At 37.3% G+C, this 23540-nt stretch overlaps 1 protein-coding gene across 4 annotated transcripts in view; it reads right to left on the bottom strand.

Moving 5' to 3' along the window:
* Positions 1-2621: 2621 nt before the first annotated feature.
* LOC126262337 (myb-related protein B) overlaps positions 2622-23540 on the bottom strand; it is a 210922-nt gene continuing 190003 nt past the window's right edge. For 2 of the 4 annotated variants that reach the window (XM_049958900.1, XM_049958897.1), the window contains exons 11-15: positions 17377-17499; positions 16755-16931; positions 13280-13417; positions 6303-6377; positions 2622-4443 (exon numbers count right to left, since the gene is read on the bottom strand). In XM_049958900.1, coding sequence (XP_049814857.1) covers positions 4324-4443; positions 6303-6377; positions 13280-13417; positions 16755-16931; positions 17377-17499 — 633 coding nt within the window. In that variant the 3' untranslated portion in view covers positions 2622-4323. The remainder of the gene's footprint in view (positions 4444-6302; positions 6378-13279; positions 13418-16754; positions 16932-17376; positions 17500-23540) is intronic. The other 2 variants (XM_049958898.1, XM_049958901.1) reach the window with 2 other exon arrangements.

Genomic DNA, 23540 nt, shown 5'->3' on the forward strand with positions numbered 1-23540 from the left:
TCGTTCTGGTGGTGCAGTGGTTTCACACTGCAATACCGTTCAAAAGATCCTAATTTCAATTCTGGATCAGTTCTTGGAATAATTTTTTCCCTCCTGCCACTTCTTTCACCTTTGGCAGTGTCTGCTAATGTGCAAAACACCAAGCTGTTTAAGTTTAGGACTCACATTAAAAATAAATTACTCTACAGCTCTTGTAGACACAGCATTCGTCTTGCACAATGTATCTGTCACTGCACATTACATGTAGAGCCTTAAACAGATGTCACTGTATTTGATAAGAGAAGAGTAAATGAAGAAATTTCAGTACCTACAGAAAATCTCTGTTTCTCTCAGTTGTAGTCCTTTAATTCCTTTATCTACTTTCAGTGTTGCCATTTTCATTTCATCTTCCACAAGCAAGCACTGTATTTGTCACGAGTACGACACTGCAGGTTCTATAACAAAATTCTGGCTTTTGTATTGCAAATCTGCCTGTAGTTAGATGTTACTTTTAATCCAAAATGCACAATGTATTGCTTAAAAACATCACTCTTACAAGCTCAAGATAAACATTCTCTCTTTTGTTTTCATTTTCACTGTCATTAATGAGGAGAACAATATTTTTATATGAACTTACAGTCACCTGATGTTGCAAATGAACTGCAGCCCTCCATATAATTTAAATGTTTCAGAAAAAGAAATGAACTAGTATAAAACATAATACTATAAATTACCTTTTACTTAATTTCATCTCAAAGGATTAATCTGAGCATATTCAAATAAATATCACCCACTGCATATAAACTTTGGGACAAAAAGCTACATAGTCATATCATAGGGGTGGAAACAGACTGTGGTTTCTGGGCTGCAGTTAGCTTCTGTTCACTTTCTGTATCACTAGGCAGAGGAAGTTACACACAAAATAACTGCCTCCGGTTTTATCCATTTCAACCCCAGACGTTTTGGCACCGTTTTTTATCGAGTTCACACAGCACATGTAATTCCATAAATATAAAAAATAATAATTATAACTGCATCTACAAATTATACTTTCATCATCCACAAATGCTTCTTGGTCCTTTCTTTTATATTGTCGTTTAACATATTTTCAAACTTTTCCAGTCATTATCTGCCCTGTTCTGTGAATAAAAGTCAATGGCAATTTCTTTACATGCCTTTTCTTTGTTGGTCATAGTAGCTTTTCAGTTTGTTAGCCTTCTATTATGTCTCTGCACTGCACTGACATAATATGATTTCCAGCAATAAATCTATTTTCTGCTTTGGAGAAGTTTGAAGAGCAAACTATTGATATTTGCAGTCGAAGCACAGTAATGAAGTGGATAGCTATTTTAGTGGTGCTGCTAGGTATGTTTCTTGTTAATTTAGATCAAACCAAACCTAGTTCAATTGATCTAAGTTCAGTGTTACACAACAGAACAGATTCCTGAACAGAATTCAGTTTCTCAACTAAGGTCAGAATTCGTCTCCAGTCAGCAACATTAATATAGTCAAGAGCTGTATCTCTGGTTTGGAAAGAAGGGGAGGGTCAGGGAAGGGGGGAGCATGACAAAAGGAGGCAATGACAATAGGACGTGTAAAGTGCTCCCCACATGCTTTAAAAGAAAGACTTTATCAAGTTCATGCAATTTTCGTTTTGTTTATATGGAAGTAGCGACCCATAAATGAGTGTCACTGAATTGTAGTATGAGAGAGAGAGAGAGAGAGAGAGAGAGAGAGAGAGAGAGAGAGAGAGAGAGAGAGAGAGAGAGAGAGAGAGGGGGGGGGGGGGCCTCATACTTCTTCACCTGTACCTACATTAAACTCCGAACCTGTCTCCTTTGATAGTCAATCTTTACTATACTTACTCCTCACTGAAAAGAAGTCAATATGCAAATATATGTTGCCATAAATGGCAAATGGTTAAAATGTGCTTAGTTATATCTTTCTTGGTGACAAATCTGTATCAAAAGGTAAACTGACTTGATGATGATGATGATGATGATGATGTTTGGTTTTTGGGCCGCTCAACTGTGAGGTTATCAGTGCCCGTACAAATTCCCAACCTTTGCTCAGTCCAAACTTGTCACTTCCATGAATGATGATGAAATGAGGGGGACAACACAAACACCCAGTCATCTCGAGGCAGGTGAAAATCCCTGACCCCACCGGGAATCTAACCCGGTAAACTGACTTGAGAACACAGCCAAATTACAAGCAGACAGAATGGGCCCATACTTACCAAAAGCAAGCAAACTGTCAAGGGCTGCCAAATAACACATTCACAAGCCGAAAAATCTATACTTATCCTATAGAATACATAGTTCCTTCCTAAGGAAAGGAGGGGGCAAGACTCAGACCTCAGGTAATCTGAAATAGGCTCAAATGCGCTGAAATAACTTACTAAAATGTTGTTGTTGTTCTATACAGTTTCCCAATAACTAATTGGGGACCCTCTTCTTACAGATTTTCATGAACTCCTATTCTGGTAACAAGAAACACACACGTAATAAATAAATTATATTACCCACTGTAATTAAAACTGAAGACAGTAGTTTGTGTGTGTATCCTCAATTTCCTTCACTTGAGTAAACATTTGCATTCTAAACAGAAACAACAAACAACAGAAATCAATATTGCCAGCATCAAAGTCAAAGATTTAGTAATAATTAGATTATAGCAATGAAGTATACAGTTTTTAAATGAAAGTTTATATTTCTTCCTGTACAGTCTTCTTTACAGGTTTATGTCAGATCCAGCCACAATATGAAACTATTTGTAGTCCAATTAACATCTTAATCACATGAAGGCACAGTGTTCTTCGATGAAAATACTTTGTTACATCTATACAGTCTTCTTTGTGGGCAAAATGCCCACAGAAAGATACAATGTAAAATTATTTGGTTTTCAACACTGACAATACTTGAAGCAAAATGCATAATAAACATTTACATCACACTAACGGTTCTCTTTGTTTTCCACTTCTTAAATATATCAAAGGTAAGGCACACAATTATGAGCTCGTTGTTTTAAGGAAAGGCCACATAAATGATTATCTACAGCTCATAAGACCCTCAATATTCAAACTCAAAGAATGAGGAAACACAACCATGGTGCTGAACATGCATCTCTGAGAATGAAATGATGTGATGGCTCCATGCCACACACAAAGTATGTAAGCATATAAAATCCATTTGCCACCATTCTCATACAAAACACTTAACTGTATTGCATACATCTCCTACATCAATGATATTACAAGTTAACATTCAGTTACTCAAACCAGATATCACACTCCTGCACGAGACTCATTAGTAGTGTAGTTTCTTACAACAACCACCAGGTACAAGTGAAATTTATTATTAATACACAGCACATGCATGTAATGATTCTTTTTTACCCTAAAACCTTCAAAGAAAAGGTGAGTGCTAAAACTTAAAGCTGCCACTACTGTGTAATTAAATGCTTATAATATAATGCAGTGAAGGTTGTGCACGTGAGAGCTGTGTTATATGTTCAATTAAGTATAAAACTAAACACTTGTGAAACAGTTGTCTTCTCTATTCAACGTGAGCTCTGCATTTCATGCAAGCAGCATCACACACGATAGATATCTGTTTCACAATACTTGTTTTTATATTCACTGATAGCTGTTTTACAAAATTATACAGACTGAAGAAAGTTAAGTAATATTAACCGTTTAATACTATTATTCTTTTTCCAGTTTTCTCTGTTATCTTCTTACAAAACCACCCTAAATATGCTTTTACATGTACAAATTAATGTATTAGCATAGTACATACAAAATAAATTAAATGCAAGAGTAACACACACATAAAAAACAGAAAGAAATAAACTATAACATTTCAAGGAAACTTAACAATTTTTTCAGACGTTTACACACACTGTAGTTCTCATCTGGCTGATTAACTTACTTGGTACTAGTCTCTCTTTCTCCTATTGCTTCCCTGACTGACTGACACACACACACACACACACACACACACACACACACACACACACACACACACACACACACACACACAATTTTCAATGTGTCGTTACATCATTTGACCAGACCATGACAGAACACATTGTGCTCTCCGAGCAAGTGTCCCCTCCAACGTTTTTTCACTTTTCTACACTCACTGCCAGATAACTGAATGTCTTCTATTATTTCACAGAAGAGGTATCATAATAAACATCATGTACCGCACAAAAGCAGTACATTTTCTCCACGTACCAAAAATACTGGATAGTTTTTAATTATAACAAGTATAATACAACACTCAATTGCTGAGCACATTTTATACTTTAACATAATATCACATGTTGTTCGCAACCTTTCTAAAGGTTGAGTGACCGGGGCTGTAGAGCAGACTGATTGAGGTACCTGTGGGCCTGCTCAGTTAGTTCCAACTGATCTCTTGTACGACCACAAGCTACCATCTCCCATCGCACATCAAGCTGTAAGAGGAAGGGAAAAAAAGGAAAACTAAATTAATTGACAGGCAATGGAATATGGTTGCTACCCCTAAGGCTTCACATTAGCCTAGTGTCTCATACTAATTCTCATTGGCATTGCATTGAACATGCTTTTGGGTTTCAGTATTTGACAAACTAGACCAAAGTGGCAGCTGAAAACAACATGAGGGAATACAGAGTACCCCCAAAGCCATGATAACATTACCGTGTCAGAAACAGAGATATCGAGAAAATGTAGATGCAGGACAACTTTAAGGATAACAATTCAAAAACAGCTAGCACCCAAATTGTACTAAGTATGATTAAAATAACTTGTGACTTCTGACAGTTTGGCATGGAGGTAGCGAAGGATAGTTTTGTTGTCAGCACACGTCAAGAGAGCCACGCAAACAACATGTCGTTGATTACTGTTTACTGATGGTCAGACAACAAGGTGAACTAAAAGTAGCACAGGGGAAAGTTCGCCATCGGCATTACCTAAACAGTGATACTACTTCCCCTCCTGCCAAAAATAGCAAGTTATTTTAATCAGACAGTAACCGCAATGTATTCTAAACAGAACCTCAGGTCAAAAAAGTAATTATTGCAACAAGATACATGGTTACACAATGTCATCATTATAGTAATTTTCATCTGCATTATTCCAATAGAAGTGTCTTTATCAGTAACTGAATCATTTATGAGAGGACAGTGTGCAAATTTGTTCTCCAGCAAATCACCACTTTTAACTCGGTAGGAATACACCCTTATAAAATGAGGAGGAGATGGGGGAGTACACCTGAAATGCCTCATACTGTTATATTGTTATCTATAGAAGAAAATGAAGGGATGGATGTATTGATTAATTCTATTACAAATCTTTACAGCAATCATCACATTTCCATTCTCCCTACAGCTTCTTATGAATACTTACCTACAGTCACTGTCATAAATATGCAAATCGGGCTTTCCATGGCAGCATTTATTGGCTAGTATAACGAGTGAAACATGAATAAAAATCCTTCTGAGTACAACTAAATTTCCAATTATAAATCGAAACAAGAGGAAATAAAAGTTAATGGCCTTTTTTAGCTATTGTTGACTACTGGTTCCAGGAGGTGGACTCAGGTTTTCATGTAACAGTCAACATCGATTCAATGGCAGTTCAGTTCTTTCGGAGTTAACAGTATGAAGGTGTTATTGACCTTATGAGGCATAAAGGTGAATAAAAAGATATACTGGATGCAGTTCGAAAGATTTCTGTCATTTGCAATGAGAGTATGTGTTATGATTTGATTCACTTTATCATCTATTGTTAGAATACTGATGTTACACGCAGATAAACATTGCTCAATCTGGACCATGCCAGGTGAAAATGGGCCTTTATAAAGACACTTTTAACAGGTTCTTGTTGTAGCCAGCTGAACTAAACAGCATAGAAAAAGCATAAGAAGATGAAATGGTTATATAACTTCGAGCAGGGAGACAACAACACTCTTTGCTACCAAAAGTAAAGGCATGAGTGATAAGAACTGAATGTAGATAAACTAATTATTTTCTGTTTTTGATCTTACAGAATACCAACAACAGTAGTATTCACAGATTGTCTGAAAGAAAGATGCTCATTTATCACACAAAGACCCGAAACATGTTTACCTTAGTGTGCATACATCAAACAGAACAATCATATTGGAAGGGGGGGGGGGGGGGGGGACAACAAACTCCCCAAATACTACGAATCAGAGCAAAATACTTCACTGCAACTACTTTTAAGTGCCACAAACATGAAGGAATAATAATGAGTCAGATGTTTCACACCTGTGTATTAAGCTTCATATATTTAGAAAATTGTAGTATCTCACCTTTGGCAGCCCACGAATATTGGTGACTTCCCCGAAGTTTATCCTCTTCACAGCAGATTTGAACAATCCAAGAGGCTGAGGAAGGACAAGAAATTGAGTGCTACAGACCACCACAGTGAACTACCCTTTACAAATACAGTTGTTTCAAAAGTAATGTCATTCAGTACAGTATCTTTCACATAATACCTTCCACGTTCAAATAGTTATGTGACAGGTTGCAATACATCAAATTAATTTGGAAATTATACGTCTCATGACGAATGTACGTTTTATCATTAAAAACATGTTAAATAATGATTTTATGTAATATGCATCACTGAAAGAAAAAAAAAGTCAGAGAGAAAGTTTTGACATTTTAGGATTTCCAGGGATATTATGATTTTGAAATGTTCTCTGCCAGCAACACTCTGGTGAATACCCAAGAACATTTCAAAAACAGTAAGAAAATTGCTTGTTTAAACTTGTGCAATTGTTAATGCCTATAACTATGGCCAGGAAAAACAACAATGCGAAATCTGCAATTTTTAGCGACAAAACACTAAGCCAACAGTTTTCAGGAAATGCTGTTCCAATTCGTCCGTCTGCCGCGGTAATTTGAACCCCGCCCCAGTGCTGTACTGGGGCTACCACTCTGTGATGGTACTGGTGAGCTAAGACACACGGACAGAGGAGAGTGGGAGAGTATGCTTCGCCAGCTTGCAGGGAGGGCATTTTTGGCTAGTGCTCCTGTATTACTAGTTTTTTCCATGCAGTATTTGAGTGCCTGCTGTGGTGGCTATGTGCTTCAGTGTAAATGGCTGGGGAAAACAAAGCTTAGTTAGCTCCGTTGGCTTTAAGGCAGAGATGGGCTTTTGTATTCAACTATAACTGCTGAAGTGGAACACTGCAGTTGAGTGCTGCTGTCGTATGTTCTGCTAACACGTGACAACAGTGTGCACCACCTTGTCCAGCTTGGGTCTAAGGAGCTAACCCTCCCAAATGTTAAGATTTAAATTAAGCTACAGTTAGTGCCAGTAAAAATAAAAGGGTTAGTCCCACTAATTCAAAATCATAAGAACTAAGTGACTGTAATGTGTAACTTAAAGTGACTTTATAGTTATTGAGACTAAGCAGTTGTTGTAGAGATGTAGCTGGGCAGTAGTTTGTGTATAGTTGGATCAGTGGCCACCACACTAGCTAACTTGAAGTTTGGTGATATGTGTCTTAAATACCTTCTATGTGGTGTGTGCATCAACCCTGTGAAATGTGATGTACTTGTATAGTGAAGTAGTTTTATAATCATTATTAACAGAACCTGTTTTTGCATTGTAATTGTTAAAATTACTTAGTTGCGGTTTTTACCAGAGATTTATAATAATCAGTTTGGAGTTCCAGAGTTTGCTTGGTTCACTGTTTATTCACTCCATTTTAAGGCTGGTTATTTTGTGCTTTCTTCATGGTTGTATTCTTTTTAAGAGGTAGGTCTGATGGTTCATGATTATTTGTTCCGCTTTTTGTTACAGAGTGAGGTTCTGCCTCCAGCTATTTCCTCCACAAGGACCCTCACAAATCACTGTTCCCTGCCATCGCGTACCTCAGCGGAAGGAAGCTATGGTGCCTGGCATTTGGTGTCTGTCCATCAGCATATTGCTGAGCCTAGATTCGCAGCTCTGAGATTCTGTGGAATTGGGATTTCCAAAGCATAAATATAAGGGAGCAAGATTAATAAATGAAATTTAATTATTAATCTTTTTATTCACATTAACGTTAACTTGACTGCATAGTATATAATACATACAGTTCTACTTTCTCAATACATTAATCTCGAAGAGTAAACCATGTTTGACAGTCCATTCGCTCATCACCTTGGCTGTTGTTCTTTACAGGCCAGTTCAAAATGTATTCACAGAAAGGTAGGATGTTGTTCAGGCAGAAAACTTTTGGAGTTTTTCAGAGTTCCTGGTTGTATGAAGTGTGATTGGAAAGTTTTAAGAATGGGCTTGTAATTGTACAATGGTAGTACTTACATGCTACTGTGATGCATCTCCTTCAAAATATTCCCCTCATGACTGAACACACCAACTCCAATGGTGTTTCCACATTTGGAAACATCCCTGGAAATTTTTGTCCTAAAGTGTGTTAAGGACACTACCCTTATTTGCCTGGATGTCTTCAATCGAGTCAAATTGCTTCCCTTTCAGTGAAAGCTTCAGTTTAGGACACAGGTAGAAGTCTGCAGGGGCCAAATCAGGGGAATATGGCAGTTGTGGAAGCACAGGAATTTTGAATTTGGTCAAACATTCAACGATGGCGAAGGCATGATGAGTCAGACCATTGTCACGGTGTAGCACCCAACTCCTGTCTTTCCACAATGCAGGCCTTTTCCTCCGCACCTTTTCATGCAAATGCTCAAGGACACATCTGCAGTATTCCTGGTTAACTGTCTGTCCTCCAGGGGTAAATTCATACACACAACACGGTAGAATTGAAAGAAATCACCAACATTGTCTTCATCTTCGACTGACTTTGCTGTGCATTTTTTGGTTGTGGTGAACCTGGAGTCTTCCTCTGCGAAGACTGCTCTTTAGTTTCAGGATCATATCCATATACCCACGATTCATCACCTGTAATTACCCTATTTAACAAATCTGGGTTATTTTTAGTCCGATTAATCAGTTCTTGGTACACTTCAAGTCGGTATTGTCCCTGATCACTTGACAACACTTTTGGAATGAATTTTGCGGACACTTGATGTATGTTCAGATCTTCAATTAAAATTGACTGAACTGCATAGAAACTTAAACAAAGTTCATCAGCCATCTCCCTAATTTAAGTCTATAATCAGAGCGCACAAAGTCGGGAACTTTCACAACATTTTCATTCGTTTTTGAGGTGGAAGGACGATCGGACCATGGTTATCTTTAAATGATGTGCAGCCATTTTTAAATCTGTTGAACCAGACAAAAACACATTTGACTGGCTCATACAATTATCTCCAAAAGCTGTTTTTAATAGTTCGTAAGTCTCAGAAGCCGATTTCCCAGTTTTAAAACAAAATTTCACACAAACTCATAGCTCCGTTTTTACGTCCATTTTCACGCAGACAGAATCCGGCAACGAGCCCTAACAGACCCACACTCAACCAGCTGCCACAATGAAATGAGTAAAGGAAATGCAGTTTCCTGTCAGAGGGGATTCTAGGACAAGGCAAAGTCTCACTCCCCACCCTCCATGTACCTGCCTGCCAAACTAGTAAGCATTAGCAGATCCATTCTTAAAACTTTCCAATCACACCTTGTATTAGACAGGAACCTTTCCTGATGGGTACCCTAGGTTTTCTGCTGCAGTCAACAGATCATGTTGGAGACCCATGAAAGACTAATCAGTCAATACAATATGTATATACATAAGAACATAAGAAAGTGAACATAGAAAATATGTCACCTTTCCTTGTCTTCCAATACTTGTGAATTTCTTCAGAAATCTGGTCTCCTCATGGCTGTCCCCACGAGTTGAAATCTATTACACCAGGTTTGACACTTAACTCTGAGATCTCTCACACAGAATAAACAGTCTGTCCTGTTTCTTTAGTTTACTTTTTGTAACACTGAAATCCACAACACAGGGTAAGAAACTGAGTCCTCTAACTGGAAATTAATGTTGACTTTCCGAGAATCAATTAAGGGAATGTGATTTTTTTTCTCTGCTGTGCACTTGTCTCAGAACAGACGAAGTTCTGTGTTATTTTCTGGTATATTCTTGGAAGCATTCAGCATATTACAAAAAAACCAGTAAGCACAATTGTCAACCTAATACTGCAATCCAAGTTTAACTGCAAGGAAAATAAATACTGCAACAATAACAAAAACAATTGCACCTTGTTGTTTTCTTGTGAACACTACTGATAATTATATCTAGGGGCGCAAGCAGAAGCTATTAAATGATATGCAGCATAATTAGTGCTGCTATCAAATTTTCAAAGGGGTGTAAGTAACAACTGACACCTCTTTTCTCTTAAAAGGGCGTGAATCATTGACTGATGCAGCTATAAAAATAACATTGTTTTCAGAATCCTACAGAACGTATACAAACTGGTGGATTGATACCCAACTGCCAAACTGTGGAATCACAAATGCAGTGTCCGAAGCAAAAGTGAACTCAAAATCATCAAATTACTTAGTAGTACTCTTTTAAAACTATACAATTCAAAAAGGGAAAATGTCAAATATGGCACTTCAGTCATGCAAACACGTAAATCAAAATATCAGTGTTGGATTACCTTTCAAACTAGCTACTCCCCAGTCTACACAGCACAGTGTGCTGTCACCACAAACATTATTCACCAACTAGTAAAAATTATATTGAACACATACTGAATTAAATATTCTCAGTTTTACTGCCAGAACATTGTTTGCATGTCGTTATGCGTCCTGTGTTCTGCTTGGTTGTCAGAAGCAAACTGGGTGGGTGCCGTGTGTGTGTGTCATCTATTCAGATGAAGTTATGTTTGGCTGAAAGCTTTGTTTAACAGTCTTTTTGTGGTGCCTATCTGCAACTCTGCATATCTGCTATATGGTCAATAATAACTATTTTTTTCGTAATACTATAATTATTCCATCCAGGATTGTCCACTGTTTGTTAGTAAATATTTAACTGCACAAATTTAAAAGACTGTCACACTACATGAGCAAAGGCGAACAAAGCCTTAGTTCTTTGAAACTGGCTGTTAATAAAACATGCTGATTGGGAACTTCATGACTGGAACTTTGCTTTTGCAAAAAAACTTCCAACGCCTTTTTCTTCCAAAATGGCTGCCGGTTTCTTCATCTGGCTGAATTTAATGTTTCAAAACTGGGTTCTATTTAAAAGCAGCAGCATTTTCCCAGCGGTGAATCGAATTTGTTGCAGATTTCAGGTCTTTCTGGACAATATTGTCTTTTCCCATGCAATTCGATGATCTGCAGACTATTCATGGGCATTCATAGCTGCATCACCCATGCTTGACAACAATACAGATGGAACTGGCAAGACAGTTTGTGCAGAATTAGAACTAAACATATGGTAACTCTATTTTAAGGTTACGAGAAGACTTTCAGCGCAGTTGAAAAACATTACAGATTTTATTATCCAACAGCTATGGCAGAGAATGAGATTTTGTTTTCCAATTTTTATTGCACAGAATGCAGGCACTGTAGGCTGTAGTGACAGATGGCCACCACTGTAGACACTACAATTCTGACCGCTAGAGGAGAAAGGAGGAGCAGTGCGGGGAAACAAACTCTGCCTTCCTTTCACAGGGCAGTAGCCTACAGTGGAACTGACATAATGCCACAGATATTGCCCATTTCTACTGATGTTGCAGGAGTCGTAATCAAAATCCGTGATGGACTAGGATTAGTCGCTTCACTTATTTCAAAGTAAGAAAACAACAGACAACGCATAAGACAAAGCATTCAGGGACAGCTACTGACCAATTGCTCGTTAAGGTTACATGAGTACTGTCAACGACTGATTACAGGTCCAACCTCTGGTAGTATTCAATGCAACCACAATTGGAAACATCCACCACCTAATTTGGGACATTAAAAGCATACTTATTATATTGTCTTTTGAGCTTTAGCTAACAAATGTCTTTCTTTGTTACAAAATGCTAGGTCCCACAGATGGATAATACATTGCATTATGCAATGTTTATCTTGAATAGACAATTTAACTGCCCAAAATTGACATGGCACCAGATCATATGTTGTTGCTTCTTTCTCTTTTTATTTTGCAAAAAGTTTCTTACGCTCATTACCTATCCAAATTGGGCTTTGGCAGATGATGTACAACACCACTAACTGAAAACTGGTTACATTTTCAATATTTATATGCAGAAAATAAAGCAATTTTGAACTATCTCTGATAAAATAGTTCATATGGATACAGTTCGCCACTGAACAGGGTCAATTAAGTAATTGCATGTTTTCGCATTTTAGGCAGAATTCACATCTTGAAAGTCTCTTCGGGTTTGCTGCCGGATCCTAAAATCAACTTGACTCGGCAGCAAACCCGAAGACACTTTCAAGACTTATTACGCCGGGAAAGCCTACGTAGTCACAGAATTCACATCTATTTCGCATTTGTTGCAAAATGCAAATTTTTTTCAATCCCTAGTAATAACCATTCTTGTACAAATCTGAATGACAGACGTATATTATTATTATGTAGACATCACTAATGTTGCATACAAGGACACAACCAGGACTTAAGTTAAGTTCTCAATTTATAATCAAAATAATTCTGATAAAATAAATGCAAATGGCAGCCAAGGTCATATAATTGACAGTTAAACATCTTGGTGTGAAGGGATCTCATGTACTGAAGTTTACTTCAAATTATCTAATGCGATACTGGAAAGGTTGTCCATAGACCTACTGCTAAATGTAATTTTTCTTTTCTACCCGCAATTGTTAAGCATCAATGAGTACACTATTACCACTATCAAACTCCATAATGGGAGAGCCACAAAAATGAAAAACAAAATGCAATGCAGCTATACTGTACAGAATGACATTACCAATGAACAAAATATTTAAAAAACCTGTGTACACAACCAAAATACAGTGCTTCCGCAGCTACAGACAGAAGTTACGAAGTGCAGAGAACACTTCATTTTTCACTACACAACGATCATACTGACAGTACCAAGAAATTATCTAATGATGAACAAGGCACTAAACTAATCATAGAACTCTTAATACTGAAAGCTATTGTGCTAAAATGAATTATCAAAATGCTTACAAAATCTGCATTAAAGCAGTTATAGATGGAAACATCTACTACTTAGTGGTGCATCATCATCATCTACAATCATATCAAGCACTGAAAATCATGCAAACGGCTTTTTGCTGATACTACTAAGGCAGCATTTGAGTAGAACTAAGATAATATCAAGCAAAAGCTAAAAATCTAAATTTCAAAACGTAAGAGCTTGATTGAGAAAACAAGGAACGTACCTTTGCGGCAGGTGAAAGCTTCCGAATATTAGGAGGAGGATTTTCATTAACTCCTAGCTCATCTGCTTCTGGGAGTACTTCTCTCAGTATGTATGGTGGGGAAAACAGAACTGATGTGTCTGCCTCCAGTGATTTACTCTGTGTGAGCGAATACAACAGGGGAATAAATTACAAAGAATCACACTTTCTAATGCATGGAATAATTTTAATTCAAATGTTAGCTGGGGAAAAAATAATGTCAGATATATAATTGTCATTCAAATATAGTCAGCAAATTGTCAGCTCACACTCTGATTTAGTATTACTGCTTCTCAAATGAGTTGTAAGCTTAGTCAGCATTATCTAGCTGTGTTTACATTCCTCATTTGAACTGACAACTTTAGCACATCAATATGCTCTCATACATGAAGTGTTCACAATGGCCAAAACAGATATTTTCTGCACCTCCAAATGAAGCTACTTTTCATGGAATGTACCTATCCAATTTTCTGCATTGTTTATTATACAGCAATGTACACAACTCTTTCCTATTTAATGCACAACTGTTTACTTAAATAAAGGCCATTGTGAACTTGTGCTGCCTCACCATTCAGACAGCAGAGTCACTTTCCTGACATCGGAAACATCAGAACAGATCATTGGCTAGAAAGTCAGACACATGTTTTAAAAATCCACACAGCCAAATTCACTGGAACTGCTGCACACATATGGATGATATCTTTGCACATCGCTGTTTGCATATTTGTTTTAGATCTAAATCCCCCCCAAAGAAAATGAAGTGCACTCTCTACCACGAACAGTGTGTTTTGTTTGTTGCACACTTAATTTTTGTAAGGGTTATCGGTGTATGAGATAACTGTGTTTAAGTTACTTCTTGTTGTTGTTGTTGTTGTGGTCTACAGTCCAAAGACTGGTTTGATGCAGCTCTCCAAGCTACTCTATCCTGTGCAAGCTGCTTCATCTCCCAGTACCTACTGCAACCTACATCCTTCTGAATCTGTTTAGTGTATTCATCTCTTGGTCTCTCTCTACGATTTTTACCCTCCGCGCTGCCCTCCAACACTAAATTGGTGATTCCTTGATGCCTCAGAATATGTCCTACCAACCGATCCCTTCTTCTAGTCAAGTTATGCAACAATTTTCTCTTCACCCCAATTCTGTTCAATACCTCCTCATTAGTTATGTGATCTACCCATCTAATCTTCAGCATTATTCTGTAGCACCACATTTCGAAAGCTTCTATTCTCTTTTTTTTTAAACTATTTATCGCACACTCCATACAAATACTTTCAGAAAAGACTTCCTGACACTTAAATCTACACTCGATGTTAACAAATTCCTCTTCTTCAGAAACGCTTTCCTTGCCATTACCAGTCTACATTTTACATCCTCCTGTACTTTGACAATCAGCAGTTATTTTGCCCCCCAAATAGCAAAACTCATTTACTAATTTAAGCGTCTCATTTCCTAATCTAATACCCTCAGCATCACCCAATTTAATTCGACTACATTCCATTATCCTCATTTTGCTTTAGTTTATGTTTATCTTGTTTCCTCCTTTCAAGACACTATCCATTCCGTTCAACTGCTCTTCCAGGTCCTTTGCTGTCTGTGACAGAATTACGTCATCGGCGAACCTTAAAGTTTTTATTTCTTCCCCATGGATTTTTATACCTACTCCGAATTTTTCTTTTGTTTCCTTCACTGCTTGCTCAATATACAGATTGAATAACATCAGGGAGAGGCTACAACAAGAATTCGTGTTAGTATTTTGTAGCCATGGCTTATTAAACTGATAATTCGGTATTTTTCACATCTGTCAACCCCTGCTTTCTTTGGGATTGTAATTTACTCAGGAAACAGAAAATATACAGAAGAACACCTAGGTCTTGTTTAAATTTTCTCTTTACTAATGTCGTGTGTAGGAGCATCCCAAGTTCCTTCTCTGATCTTCCATCTCAACAGGACACAAAATTACTATTCAGTTATGTCTGTTCTCTCAACTTGGTTAGACACCACAGAAAATTTTGTTTCTTCATCACAGCTGTAGGTCACCGCTATCAACAAATATGTGAGAATTATGGAAAATGATGTTTCTTTGCTCACTTGCTGATCACACTGATTATACTACACCAAAATTTTTAGGTCTTCAAAGCAGAGTAGGCTAATATATATATTTCTTCTAGATTTGAAACTGACTTAACAAAATTGAAAAATAAAATTGTAGCCCTCAGAGTTTCTCTGATTTCACTGTGCCAAGTCGAGAGGAGTTCTGTATTTGGCCCAATATTTCTGACTGATTGAAACCAGCAGCACTATTCGAGATTTAAATGATACTATCATCATAAGTGAAATGTAGAATGCTGTACACCAACATCACAAAGCCCGTCAGAGGAATTGGTTTTGAGGAAGTGAACAATTATCCACAAAGACTATGTTGTTCATTAGCCACAATTGAGCAAAATAATTTTTACTTCTTTGGACGTTACTGTCGCACAACTTAAGTCGCTGTAATAGAATTAAGAAATATTAATTTTATAACAAATTTGTTTGTGTGGCCCCTTTCAAAACTGTATACTTCTTTTTCTTGCTGCAAACTACATTCAAAGAAATGATTTCTTACTGAAAATAAATCCTATGATCTCCATTTAAGAGGAATGTGCTTCCCACGATGTAGACACACACGAATGCCCACTCTCCTCTGAGTTTAGTGATCTTATTTCAATAAAATGACACTGCAATTTTCATGGCACATCAGACTTTTTCGTCAAAGTGCATAATTCACTACCATTGTAATAAATCTAATTACACTAAAAATGATTATAAACACTTTAATCATTTGCATAATGTTCAAGTGGAACTTCACAAATTTCTTGTGCCTACACAACTAAGTTAAGCATTGCAAAACTACTATTTACAATTTTAAAGTATTAGTATTGGGGGGACACAATAATTCAACTCACTTCATTAATTTACCAAGAAAGGAGAGTGAGGGTTTTGTAGATGATTGCAGTAACCGTTTTTAACCTCCAGTTTGTGGCAGAAGGTGTTTAAAGTATGATTTTATGTTTGTTTTCCGTATTATTGAGTTTCAACATACATAACACTATTAGAGGGAAGTTATCAACTTTATTAACAAATTTAACTTATATGGAGGGTAGAGGAAACTTTCTAAGGAAACGCTTGACAGTTGTCTGAAAAAGAGTGTAGGACTTCATAAAATCTACGACATAAGCTCTGTACGGAGATTCATAAATCTTCATGTAAACATTATTGCATTGGCATGAATGCATCACCAAACTTCATAAGTAGTATGAGCTGACACTTCACAATTGGCGTGAAGTTTTTGTTGTCAGATTGTACACTGTATATTTCAAGAAACAACTAAAATTGAAGTTAGTATGAAATGTATTTTATTACTGTTACATGCATTAAGTAGTCAATCATGTTTGTGAACTGCATATACAAAACTCACAGGTGTCTCTGACATAAATAAGCAATCGGTGACTCCTGGAACTGTAACATTTCCTGGTGTGCTCCAAGAAGGTGCCAAAGCTTTACGGACACGTTTGTTAGGAAGGGTATTTTCCTTGCCCGTCGCCGGTGATGCTTTCCGCTTATGAGTAAGATAACCACTGTCACCCAGGCCATTCTGCAAAACAAGATAATAGTAAAACCATTTGATAACACAAAATGACATCACCATAGGTTAATTTATAAAATAAAAAAATAGTCTTTTGACCCAAGTTTGTTACAATTATTCTCTTCCCTTTTAATTCTATCTCTATTTCTGTTTTGGGGTCATAGTCAGTCTAGTGTAGATAGAAGACTAGTATGACAGGAAGCATTTGTAAATTTAAATTTCTACTCTACAAAGAGACATTTCACTCATTACTAAAAATTTCCCTTGTTCCAATATACAAACAGATGGGAAACATAATCACACTTATGGACATGTAGCACACATACCGTAAAAGTGTGAAAATCAATGTGGTTAAACAAAGCAGCAATAAATTTATAGAAATTGTCTTGTACAATCCACCCCAAAGTTGAACAAATGCGAAACAGATATAAGAAGAAAAGATTTAAAAACTCACATTTAAACATACCTGGCCAATGTAGAGTGAATTGCCATGCATATCATACTGTGTGTCTGACAAGTTCTGCTCATTTTTAATTATTTCAGTGATATCTTCAACCAGCCTTGTAGGCGTTTGTGGCTGAAAAAACAATTAAACACATTGGTACTAGAATATAAAAAGAATTAAAATTTACTTGTAACTTAACGGGTATTAATATGCTGACAAGAAATAATACTTCATTTGCAATATTGAAATAAAGTTCAGGTTCTTGTAAATGCGTATACAGTAGAATTCCAATTATTCAAATTAACTGGGACCACGTCCATTCAAATAATCAAATAACTGGGTGTTTTTCGAAAAAAGGGTCTATGTATTTTAATTACAGTAATTAGATACCTGAGGGAGTCGCTGCTACAACTTTGCGACTCTGGATAAAAATGGGGATGAGATGCGAATATAAGAACTCAACAAGAGAGTTCTCTTAGCGTCTCTCATCTCAATTCTCCACAATCCTACCTACAAGTGGTGCCCCTGTTAAGCTGAGCAACCCAGTTGAAGGTTGGGTAACCAATCCCAGTGGGAAACCGGGTCAATGAGCTGACAGGATATGGAGGACAGTGGAAGGCAACAGGAAACCACCACTCGAAATACTTCCCTAGACGTTCATGTGATGGACCTCTTTGTACAATATTCTGGAAGTAAAACTTCCCCTCAAATGGATCTCCGGGAGGGGACTACAACGAGGACTCCAGAGATTAGGGCAAATGGAAAAGGAAGAAAGGAAGGAGGAAGGAAGAAGAAGGAAGACTTATTATGGATTGGGACTTAGAATGTATTAACCTTTCTCCAAGAAGGGAAATTAGAAAACGCCAAACACGAAATGACAAGAAACAAAGTGGATGTACTTGGAATGTGTGAGGTGAGATGGGGTGGTTGTGGAGAACTAGAAAGTGCCGACTTCCGATTGTACTATTCAGTTGAAGAAAAAAAATTGAATGTATGGGGCTGGAATTCTGATAGGTAAAAGACTAAAGGACAAGGTTATCAAGATTTAATGTGTTAGTAGAAGAATAAGGATGATGAGACTGAAAGGGAAAAAGAAAGACTTAGTTATCATCCAGGTCAATATGCCAACGAGTAATCATTCAGATGAAGAGGAAGAAGAATGTTAAGAGAAGATAGAAAACTTAGCAGAGAGAGAGAGAGGAAAGAAATGCATGTATTGTTATAATGGGTGACTGGAATGCAGTAGTTGGTGAAGGACCAGAAGGAAAAGCTCTGGGAAAATTTGGTCTGGGAGAAAGAAATGAGAGAGGGCGAAGACTGTTGGAATACTGCAATGTAAATTTCATGGTATTTGGAAATACTCTATTTGATAACCACAAAAGACGATGGTATACTTGAATATCTTAATTTGACAACAAAAGATATCAAACTGGTTACATAATGATCCAACAAAGATGCCAAAATTGCCTAAAGAGTGTCAAAAGTTATTCAGGGGCAGATATTTATTCAGACCATATATTAGCAGTAGCTGAGGTTATAGTTAAATTGAAAAGAACCTGAAAAGGACAGAAGAGAGAGCACATTAACTTTGAGAAACTGAAAGACAAAGGCACTTATGAAAAATTAGAGTATGCATATTGTGAAATCATTATGCATAGACAGGAAACAGAATGCACAGAAAGAATATGGGATCATTTTAAAAATGGGATCAAAAAGGCAGCTAAGCAAACACTTGGAGTCAAAGAGAGGAAAAAAGTAAAGAAAGAATGGGTAACACCAGATATGATAACCAAGATGGATGACCACAGGAAATGGGAAACTGTAAACACAGAAGGGAAGCGCAACTGCAGGAGGTTAAATAATGAATTAAGAAGGGAGACAGAAAAAGCAAAGGAGAAATAGTTGACAGAACTGTGTGACAAGATAGAGAAATTAAGAGTAAGAAGGAAAATATGATTTGATGTACAAAGCAGCAATGGATTTGACATTCAGGGAAAAAAGAAACAACAATGGACTAAAGGAAGCAGAGGCAGCAGATGGTAAAATGGTGAGTGAACCCCAAGAAATAATGAGATGATGGGAAGAATATAGAGAATGGCTGTATGCTGCAGACAGCCGACCAAGTGAAGAAGAGCTTGGGATAGAAGAAGAAGATAAGGTTGCAGATGATGACAAAGGAAATGCAATACTAACTAGTGAGATTGAAGCATCTATGAAGGAGATGAAAAATGGAAAGGCAATGGGAATTGATGAGATTCCTGGGGAATTGTTAAAGTCATTGGAGAAAGAAGGGAAAAGAGAGTGGATCGAATTATGTAATCAAATATACATAACAGGAAAACGGCCAAAGGACTTTACAGAAAGTATCTTAATACCTATAGAAAAGAAAAAGAACAGCAAAAAATGTGAGTAACAGAGATATCGCATGCAGCCAAAGTCTTGCTGAGGACGCTCAATAGAAGGCTATATGGAAAGCTGAATTGCGTAATAGGAGATAAACAATTTGGTTTCAGGTGAGGAGTGGGAGCTATAGATGCTGCTGGGCTATTGAGAATGATAGGGAGAGGTACACAGAGAAGAAAAGGAAGGCGTATTTTGTGTTCACTGATCTTGAGAAGGCTTTCCAGTGTGCCAGATGGGGCAAACTGATGGAAATCCTAAGGAAACATGGAGTTGACTGGAGTGATAGATGGCTAATTAGAAATTTATATTTGAATCAGAGAGCAAGAGTAAGAATAGGAGGTGTGATGAGTGAAGAAATTGAACTGGGAAGAGGTGTAAGACAGGGTTGTTGTTTATCACCAACACTGTTCAATATCTATCTGGAGGAAATTATAAATGAAAGTTTTGATGGAAAGAGAGGAGTTTGTATAAGGGCTTGGAGAGTGGGGTGAATAAGATTTGCAGACGACATGGTTGTGATGGTAGAGTGTGCAAGACAGATGGAACAAATGTTAGATGATCTAAACACAAAATTAGAAGAATATGGAATGAAGATTAACAAGAAGAAATCGAAAAGCATGGTAATTGGAGGAAAGGGTAGAAAACGTCGTATGAAAATAGGGGGAGAAAAAACAGAGCAAGTGAAAAACTTCAATTACTTGGGAAGTGTAATAATGGATGATATGTATTGCTCAACAGAAATTAGGAAAAGATTTGCAATGGCAAAAGAAGGATTCAAGAGGAAACAGAAATTACTTTGTGGACCACTAAATTAAGATCTGAGGAAAAGACTTGCCAAATGTTACATCTGGAGTGCGGCACTGTATGGGGCTGAGACCGACATTGAGGAAGGAAGACGAAAGAAGATTGGAGGCACTAGAGATGTGGATATGGAGAAGAATGGAAAAAAGTTAAATGGGAAGACCAAGTAAGGAATGAAGAAATATTAAGAAGAGTTGGAGAGGAAAGAAACATGCTGAAAGTCATCAGAAAGAAAAAACAGAACTGTTTTGGACATTGTTTGAGGAGGGACTGTTTACTGAAGGAAGGAATAGAAAGAGAGGTGGAGGGAAAAGGAGAAGAGGAAAAAGAAGATATGAAATGCTGGACAATATCAAAGGAGACAAATATTCACAAATGAAAAGACTGGCTATGGACAGACAAAAGTGAAGAGGCTTAACCCATGACAAGACCTGCTGTAAGACAGAATACCATAATACTACAACTACATACTGTACATACAGTACTGTATTTTGAAAATGGAAGAAGAAAAAAATTTGAAGAAAAAAAGATTTTAATTAATTAAAATTAAAATGCAACACTTTTACATACATGTTATATAGTGAACTGTACAGTATAGGTGCTGAAAGTGACTGCTTTCTGAACATCTTGGTCAAAGTAAGCTGCTTGACTGTCTTCATCCGTTTTCGGGCAGCCAAGTCGCACGTGGGCTTCACAGTGAGAAGTTGCTTGTGGTCACACTCGGGCTGACCATCCATCCACTTCAACGCAATTTCGAAGCCAGCAAACACTCCACTAGCTGATGGTCCCGTGTATGCTTCATCTTCCACATTAAGGTCATCTTGCTCGACATTTTCTTCTCCCACACTTTCAATAAGTTCATCATCTTCATCATCATTTAGAATTTGAAACCCACGGTCTGACGAAACACACATCATCCTTTCTGCTGTATCTTCAGCACTAACTTCTGAACATTCAGGAATTTTCAAAAGAATGTTTCTTGATTGCTCAAGTGACACGTCATCCTTATCTTCTCCTCTGTATGTCCATCATTTCAGAGACAGTTGCGGGACTCGCCTGTTCAGTACAGGATGTCAAATTAAACACCTTTCACCTGAAGTGAGGTGGAATCTTCCTACACATTGGTGAAGGGCCTGAAGATGGCATAGTAAATCACCAAAACTGGTAGCCACATACAGTAAGTTTGGAAACTAGACGGCTGAAAGGTGTTTAATTTGACATCCTCATCTTCTCCTGTCTCTTCCATTTCCTTTTCTTGAGCTTCTTTTGCCTTTTTCTCCTTTTCTTTCTTCTCTTCAGTTGATATGCCTTTCAACTTGTTCCATGCATGTTTTGATTGACTGCCTTAACCAAGCTCAAAGATTCAGACACCACATAAGCAAAATTTTTCACATTTGTGTTTTTTTTCTGTCATTACCCAACACACCTTCTTTGTCATCACTCTTTAACAAAAGTTTCCTTCTATAATGGTGTTTCATGGTTTCCGATAGACTGGTCCACTGGTGGCAACAAGCTTGGACTTTTGGCAGTTAAAAGATTGTTGTAAATTGGCCATTTCCTCTTTCCAACAGTTCTCAAGTGGAAGGAGTTGGTGCATTATCATCAATCAAAATATTCCACTGCCTTCCTTTCCAAGAGATTTTTGTTGCTTTTTCACTTCACGGATGAAAATTTCATCGATAAACAATGCTGCTGACATCCAAGCCTTGGGTTGGTTTTTATAAGAAGAGGGGAAGCTTTCTCATATTTTTAAATACTCTTGGGCTTTTTGACTTCCTTATCAACAAAAGGGGTATTGTATAGCTTCACGCAGAGATTGCATAGGTAAGCACCGTAACACGGTCTTACTAAATTTGTCCTGGAGCACTACACTCCCTATTAGATGGTAAAGTGGTTTTAGGCAGAGCTTTCTGAACAAGACATGTTTCATCAGCATTGTACAAAAGCTCAGTATCACGGGAGTCTGCTACAACTTTAAATTTTTCAATAAAATCTTCTACACCTCTACAGCTTCCAGAGAGCAGCAGAGAGAACACAGATGAACTTGTGACAAACCTTGTCCAAGAAAAGCTAGGCGTGCAGGTGACTCTGAGTGACATTGACAGAAGTCATAGAGTGGGTCATAAGTCGCCAGGTTCTACAAAACCAAGACCTATAATAGTGAAATTTATGTCGTATAGGAAAAGATCTGAAATCTTCAGAGCAAAGAAGAATCTTGCGAAGTCGGGTCTGACAGTATGCGAGGATCTGACCTCTGAAAGACTAAACATTTTGAAGAGCGCGATTTCGAAATTGGGGCTACAGAACGTATGGACAAATGACGGCAGGATAATGGCTAAGACCGAAAACGGAAAGAAAACAATTTGCAGTGTTAATGAACTCGAAAGCCTGTGCTTCAGAAGCTAAATCGTGTCTAATCTTGCTGCCACTAACCTGTATGTTTATATTGTTTACACTGACAACCATATCTTAACTAATGTATTATCAAATTGTTCGTTTCTCTACATAATTATTTTTTTTATCTCTAATTATTTTTTCTCGTGTAATTTTTGTTATTATTTGTATCATCAACTTTTCGTTTCTCCACATAACTATTTTCATCTTTAATTGTTTTTCTCATGTAATTTTGTTAATTATTACATAAGGTAGTCTCACTTCCATCCTTAATTAGTAACCCACCATCATACTTTAGTTGTTATCCTCATAAGTGCAATTAATATCACTCTCTGTCGTAACGTGCAGGTAATCCGCACCTCTCAAATATCTGCGCCTGGCATGTCTGCCCATGACATCATTTCCATGACGTATTCACTAGAATGCCCTAGAAAGAAACAAAAACTGTCGACATACCGAGACCTCAAATGCATAAATTTGCCTGAACTCGAAACTGAGGCACAAAAAATAGTTTGGGCGATGACCTCTACTCCCTTCATGGACATAAACGACAAACTCCAGGATTTCACTAACAA

This window comes from Schistocerca nitens, chromosome 6, assembly GCF_023898315.1.
Source record: "Schistocerca nitens isolate TAMUIC-IGC-003100 chromosome 6, iqSchNite1.1, whole genome shotgun sequence".
Taxonomy (NCBI): domain Eukaryota; kingdom Metazoa; phylum Arthropoda; class Insecta; order Orthoptera; family Acrididae; genus Schistocerca; species Schistocerca nitens.